Source organism: Priapulus caudatus, unplaced genomic scaffold (genome assembly GCF_000485595.1).
Source record: "Priapulus caudatus unplaced genomic scaffold, Priapulus_caudatus-5.0.1 Scaffold82, whole genome shotgun sequence".
NCBI classification, from domain to species: domain Eukaryota; kingdom Metazoa; phylum Priapulida; class Priapulimorpha; order Priapulimorphida; family Priapulidae; genus Priapulus; species Priapulus caudatus.
In genome coordinates this window covers 422,206-429,325 of record NW_014577143.1, presented here as the reverse complement: position 1 = coordinate 429,325, position 7,120 = coordinate 422,206, and the positions used below count along the sequence as shown (strand labels likewise).

Below are 7,120 nucleotides of genomic sequence, written 5' to 3'. Positions count from 1 at the left end.
AGATGAGATATATAAGAGGGAGGGGGTGGGTAGTGGAGATTAGATATATAAGAGGGAGGGGTGGGTAGTGGAGGGGTCGTAGTTTATGTAGAGGGTAGCTGCTAACGGCAGGGTGGGGCTGGGAGTGTAAAATAAGATCTTAATAGTCTTAAATAAGATAGGTAAGATAGATTTCTTGGAGGTGGGATAGTCAGGAGGATGGCGGGCAGCTAACGGGCTAGCTAGGCGAGGTTTACAGAGATGTTACGTGAGGGCAGAGGTGAATAATTGACAAATTGTGAATAATGACAATTTGACACGTGCATCGTGACAACTTTTCATTATTCGCCCCTCGTAAGTGTGCATGGCATGTTGGAGAAATAAGTGGGTGGTGTGGGAGTGAGGGTGACGGACACAGGCTGGGGAGAGGGGGCAGCCCTATAGACCGAAGGTCCGATAGACCGAAGGTCCGATAGACCAAATATTGCAAAGGGTTAGGGTTAGAGTTAGGGTTAGAGTTAGGGTTAGGGTTAGGGTTAGGGTTAGGGTTAGGCCTAGGGTTAGGGTTAGGGTTAGGGTTAAGGTTAGGGCATATATATGGTTTATAGTGGCATCATATGATTTATAGTGGTATCGGTGGATGTGCGGCATTTTCTCGTTCGAATACGGCATCAGTGGATGTCCGGATGCGTAGCGTTGCATCACACACACGCGGGCACACACGCACGTACACACACGCGCGGGCACACACGCACGCACACACACGCGCCCACACATACGCAGGCACACACGCACGCACACATGCGCGCCCACACACACGCGGGCACACACACGCGCACGCACGCACGCACGCACACACAGCCACACATCGCGTTAGCACGAAAAAATAGTGTCAACAGAGTAATCTTATTTCTAAAGCAGCAAGCGCGGGCATACAGTAAACTTATGCACGTGTAATACGTGTGTAGGTGTGCGGGCACGTCTTAAGCCTATCAGCCAGTCTATCATATGATACGTTAAACAAACGTGCACTCGTATGTCCCGTCTGTACTGAATTTTTTCAGCAAGGGACTCTTGCACTGCAGCAGCGCGAGCACTCTATATAATATATATATACGCATATGCCCTGTGCCTAGTACATGAAGTAGCGCATGTTGTTGTTGGGACCGATATCCAAAATCCTATATCCGATCAGATATCCGATATGCCAACCAACGCGGCCATATTGCGCTGTTGTTTCGCATCGCACAACGCAGACTAATTCGGCGTTTTCTAGCGCTCTAACTATGTCGTCGTTAGAAGATCGCTTTCGTTGCACCATGGCGCTGTTTTGCGCCACGCTTCTGTCGTCGTCGTCGTCGTCACCATTGTCGTCACCATTGTCATCGTCGGCGTCGTCGTCGTCGTCGTCATCGTCGTCGTCGTCGTCGTCGTCGTCGTCGTCGTCACTATTGTCGTCGTCGTCGTCGTTCGAAATTCGAGAGAGCCGTTTAGACTATGCCAACTGGATGAGAGATGTACCGGCGCATGTAGCTGCGGCGCCCCTCAGTGCGCTCGCTATACCAGGTGAGGATATGGGATGAGTCAGTAAGCGTATAACCAGTGACGTCACAACGGGGGTGCGGAGGGGGGAGGGGAACGCACCGGGTGACACCATCAGAGGGGATGATTTTAATTTTGCTAGTTGTTTATGTCACTACTATTGCCATTACATTCAGTGATATACGGGAATTACGATTTACGAGTAAGAGATTAGTATGTATTAATATGTATATACAACAAACTAAGGATTCTGTATGGTCTGGTACGGGAGGATGTCCATGGGGGTGACACCATGAGTTACCGCACCGTGTGACACCAACCATAGTGACGCCGCTGAGTATAACTACATACCTGTGTCGTCACCGTGTCTCATGGTTAGCGCACGAATATTTTTAAATCTCAATAGAGAAATGAATCGATATTATTTTGTTCATTATTAAAGAAAGTTAATAAACTAAAAGAGTTCGTGTTGCGCCCGGGGCACGATAGCTTAGACCTGATGTTTCACGTTGCCGATGACAGATCCCATATATGTTTTAACCATAGAAATATATAAAGAGACACAATTTATAGTCTAACTAGTATATTATTTCTATGGTTTTAAACGACGATGTATTAACGCATGCAACAACGCCGCTTTGTAACATGCAACATACAACATGTTTACAACATGCAACATAACCGACGTATTAACGCATGCAACATGACCGCTTTGTAACATGCAACATGCAAAATGTCTGCAACATGCAACATACCGATGTATTAACATAACATCGCCGCTTTGTAACATGCAACATGCAACATAACCGACGATGTATTAACGCATGCAACATGTCCACTTTTCAACAATTTTCTCGCTGCAGGATCGCACGACAGCTACACGTACAACCTGACGAAGGAATTCGCCGACATTGAAGGTGCCCTTCAGACGATCATCGAAGCCTTCCCGGGCGACTTCGGCGTCAACGTCGCCTTGAACTACTCCGTCATGCAGAACATGACGGCGACGCAGCAGCTGACGGCCGGAATCCGCTACTTCGACGTCAGGACGGCGACCAAGGAGAACGTCACCGACGACTGGTTCTTCTTTCACGGCTTCTACGGCATCGCGGCGAAGGCGGTCATGCAGGAGACGCGACAGTTTCTCGACGCGCACCGCGACGAGGTCGTCATTCTGCACTTCCAGAACTTCTACCGCATGGACGGCGCCGAACACGAGAAACTCAAACAGTTTCTACTCGCCACCTTCGAAGACATCATGGTCCCGTCGCCGCCCAAGCAGCGGCCGCTACCAGAGCTAACGCTGGAGTCGATTCGGGCGAGCAATCAACAAGTGATCGTACTCTACCAGGGCGCATCGAGGGTGGAACAGCATCGGTTGTTTTGGAGCGCCACCGAGTGGCTGTACTCGCCCTGGCCGAACACCCCGCACGTTCTCGACATGACGGACAAGCTGACGCAGTGGTACGACGCGCGCCCGGATAACAAGTTCGCCGTGACGCAGGGCGTGTTGACCGCAGACGCGCAGACGATGATGGCTAATACGGATCGTGACCACGAGGTGGCGCTGACGAGCAACTGTAACCCGGTGCTCAGCAGCTGGGTGCGAGCGAGAGAGGCCGGTCTGCGAGGCATCAACATCGTCATGATGGACTTCCCCGAAATCTCCGATGTCGTATCCACCGTTCTCGAATTGAATTACAGGGAAAAGTAGTGCATTTTTTGCTTTTATAATTTCGCTTTTATTCGCTTTAATTAGCTATATAATTTGCTTTTATAATTATATAAAAATAACCGTCCGTTGCCAACCTTTTCACAATGTGGCTGCGTGTCTGCGGTACGCTAGATGTCGTCCTTATGAGCGGTTGTTTAACTTAATAAACCGTTTGACTTAATAAACTGTGTTGTGCGATATCTCTATTAAACGTAGACTGTAAGGAGAGGATTTAACAGGCCAGAAGGTAGAGAGGAGCCTGATAGCGAACGTAACACGGGTGTGAAATATATGTAGAGTCGAGGCGTGTTTGTATAGGTAGTAGGTTAGCATAGTAGGTATAGTAGGTTGTGGAGGTAGGGTGTTACGGGATTTGAGGATGGAACAGAGATGACAGTAAAAAGCTTGAGAAAATAGGAAACAAAGAGATATGTGGTAGAAGAAGTAGACAAAAATCAGGATGTAATAGTGACAGAATGAAATATTACATTAATTGCGTTTCGCTACATTAATGCTGTTCATGATTGTAAGAAGACGTTATAGAGCCTCGTCACGTGAGCATTTATAAATTTAATTTCTGCCTGGTCTCACTCGGTGACTTATTTTAATGTATTGAGCAAGTCTTGATAGCCAGGACTTTCTTAATATATAAGATGATATCTACTTGCTGCTGTTGCTATCATCGCCACCGTGCTGAAATCTCTTGATTTAATTGTACGCATGCAGACTGTCACTAGTTATTGTTCTATATGCTAGTGTTGCTTTGCGTGCACGGCGTCACCATCATCATCGTCATCATCATCATCATCATCATCATCATCGTCATCATCATCGTCGTCGGCATCGTCGTCTTCTCTTCGTGATGAGCAACAGTATCAGTAGCAGCAGAAATCAGCGAACCCATGTATGTTGCAAAGAAGTACAAATATAAATGAAACACCAACGATCAAGGGTAAACAGACAATTATTGCTTCAATGTATATTAAACGCGATTTTTGTATATCTTATTTCGTCCTTACGCCAACACGAATATACCGTATAATAACCAAAATTATTAATAAATAAATATTTATCAGGAATATACAATGACCGAAGCTAAATTACGTTACAATGGCTCGCGTTCCTGACTTACCTGCACTTTCTTTAACGCGAATAAAAATGAAAAACATTAACACATTTGCATGAGCACGTCATTCGTTAAGTAAAATCTCTACTGCTACGTATGGACTTTCCCAGAAACAACCACGCCCTATCCTTTAGCACCGGTGTCATCGAGGAGATCTCAGGTAAGGAAAAGAATACAAAAGAATATTATGTATTTTCTGCTCGATTTTCACAATGCTAACCTTCGTGTGATCATCGTATCAGAATAAAGACAACCAGGTCAGTCTGTGCCGCTGCAGCTCTGCACTCACTCTCTGCTCTCTCCCCTCTCTCTCATCTCTCTCCGGCTCTCATCTGCTCTCTCTCTCTCATCTCGTCTCTTCTCTCTAACGATCACTCCTCTCTCTCTTCTCTCTCTCTCTCTCTCAGCCATCACTNGTATAGTAGGTTGTGGAGGTAGGGTGCTACGGGATTTGAGGATGGAACAGAGATGACAGTAAAAAGCTTAAGAAAATGGGAAACAAAGAGATATGTGGTAGAAGAAGTAGAAGAAAATCATGATGTAATAGTGACAGAATGAAATGTTACATTAATTGCGTCTCGCTACATTAATGCGGTTCATGATTGTAAGAAGACGTTATAGAGCCTCGTCACGTGGGCATTTATGAATTTAATTTTTGCCTGCTCTCACTCGGTGACTTATTTTAATGTTTCGACATTCATTGTATTGAGCAAGTCTTGATAGCCAGGACTTCCTAATATATAAGATGATATCTACTTGCTGCTGTTGCTATCATCGCCACCGTGCTGAAATCTCTTAATTTAATTGTACGCATGCGGAGTGTCACTAGTTATTGTTCTATATTCTAGTGTTGCTTTGCGTGCACGGCGTCACCATCATCATCGTCACCATCATCATCATCATCATCATCATCATCATCATCGTCACCATCATCATCGTCACCATCATCATCGTCATCATCATCATCGTCATCGTCATCGTCATCGTCATCGGCATCGTCGTCTTCTCTTCGTGATGAGCAACAGTATCAGTAGCAGCAGAAATCAGCGAACCCATGCATGTTGCGAAGGAGTAGAAATATAAATGAAACATCAACGATCAAGGGTAAACAGACAATTATTGCTTCATTGTTTATTAAACGCAATTTTTGTATATTTAATTTCGTCCTTACGCCGACACGAATATACCGTATAATAACCAAAATTATTAATAAATAAATATTTATCAGGAATATACAATGACCGAAGCTAAATTGCGTTACAATGGCTCGCGTTCCTGACTTACCTGCACTTTCTTTAACGCGAATAAAAATGAAAAACATTAACACATTTGCATAAGCACGTCATTCGTTAAGTAAAAACTCTACTGCTACGTATGGATGGACTTTCCCAGAAACAACGACGCCCTATCCTTTAGCACAGGTGTCATTGAGGGGATCTCAGGTAAGGAGGTCGTTCTTACTAGTATTAAGATTTGTCACGTCGCGTTGCTAAGAAGGCACCCATATGCCGGAATAGCCCACGTGATACGCGCCTCAACCTTTCTCATTGGCTTTTACCTGTCAGGTGACCTTATTCGTTCGCCAATGAAGGGCAATGCTTATCAAATACTATCGCAGCTGCGCAAAACAAACACACAGTAAGAACGGCGGTCAGTAATATATAATATCATACAATATCTGGATACATAATCGCCAATAATTCAAACCGCCATGCTGAGGTAAAACACAGGAGTATGCGAGGTGCGTCGGACCATGGCATCAATATGCAGATAAAACTCGGATCGGTGTTGTAGTAGACACGTAATATATTCAGCTGCCATTGTTATCCATCGAGTTACATTTGCACGGACACGCTACCGTGACACGATCCGTACTTGTTCTTAGCCGTGCACTTGTATCTTCCGGTGTCAGTCTTCACTATGTTCTGGAAAATGTCAATGAAGGAAAGTAGTTGAATGATGTAGTAAATCATTGCAGAGACGGGCCACAAGTATGAGAAGAGGAAATGCATTTGTAAATATGTGAAATACCCGACTAGAAACAAACGCACGCACATGAGGCTCTCCGTGAGAATAAAATTATAAGAGATAATAAGAGTAAAATTGTCAGCATTGGGCACTGCATTGTTCCACTGCATTGTGTCGCCACACAAATACGTAAATTTCAATGTAAACAATTTTACACAAAATTAATTCATCTTGACGCTTGAACCCAGAGCACATCCCAATTATTGCATTACGGGAATGTTTGAATAAGAACTACGCGAAGGAAGAACGAACAAAGAACAACCGAGAAGGTGGAAGAAATAGAAAAATGCAAAATCATCGTCATCGTCATCGTGAACGTACGAATATGGTGAGTCTCAGCGCCCACTTGTTGTCGCCTAGCTCGACCACGGGCATCTTGTACTTCTCCTTCACATCGGACAGCGTCTTATCATCGAAGATCCAGGAGGCTGTCGGCTTAGGGTCGCCTTTCACTTGGCATTCGATGGTCATCGCCTTCCTGTCCGGCGAATCCGTGATAGAAGGAGGCCCAAGGAATTCCGGGATTACTCCCTCGCCAGCGGGAACTGTCAGAGATTAGAGAATGTAGAAGTTATGCTGTACGATTAGTAGGCTTGATACAGTTAGGAAGCACTGCTAACGTAATTATTGAGCTTGGATTTTAAAGCTATGCGCGCAAGCGTGCTTGAGTGAGTGAGTGAGTGAGTGAGTGAGTGAGTGAGTGAGTGAGTGAGTGAGTGAGTGAGTGAGTG

At 45.1% G+C, this 7,120-nt stretch overlaps 3 protein-coding genes across 3 annotated transcripts in view; 1 reads left to right on the top strand and 2 right to left on the bottom strand.

The window, feature by feature from the left end:
* Positions 1 to 3,666, top strand: part of LOC106804651 (PI-PLC X domain-containing protein 3-like) — a 14,831-nt gene extending 11,165 nt beyond the window's left edge. Inside the window, exon 2 of the mRNA XM_014805922.1 lies at positions 2,385 to 3,666. Coding sequence (XP_014661408.1) covers positions 2,385 to 3,235 — 851 coding nt within the window. The 3' untranslated portion in view covers positions 3,236 to 3,666. The remainder of the gene's footprint in view (positions 1 to 2,384) is intronic.
* A 1,800-nt stretch (positions 3,667 to 5,466) lies between these two features.
* LOC106804656 (muscle, skeletal receptor tyrosine-protein kinase-like) lies at positions 5,467 to 6,930 on the bottom strand. The gene is made up of 2 exons (XM_014805929.1): positions 6,711 to 6,930; positions 5,467 to 6,286 (listed from the first exon to the last, which is right to left on the bottom strand). The coding sequence occupies exons 1-2, from the start codon at positions 6,858 to 6,860 to the stop codon at positions 6,197 to 6,199; spliced, it is 240 nt and encodes a 79-aa protein (XP_014661415.1). The 5' UTR covers positions 6,861 to 6,930; the 3' UTR covers positions 5,467 to 6,196.
* Positions 6,914 to 7,120, bottom strand: part of LOC106804641 (twitchin-like) — an 18,651-nt gene continuing 18,444 nt past the window's right edge. The window contains exon 5 of the mRNA XM_014805909.1: positions 6,914 to 6,934. Coding sequence (XP_014661395.1) covers positions 6,914 to 6,934 — 21 coding nt within the window. The remainder of the gene's footprint in view (positions 6,935 to 7,120) is intronic.

Coding starts and splice junctions, on each gene's coding strand:
- LOC106804656 (XM_014805929.1), bottom strand. CDS start 6,860: ATGACCATCGAATGCCAAGTGAAAGGCGACCCTAAGCCGACAGCCTCC. Junction 6,287..6,710: donor CGCTGAGACTCACCATATTC/GTACGTTCACGA, acceptor GACATTTTCCAG/AACATAGTGAAGACTGACAC.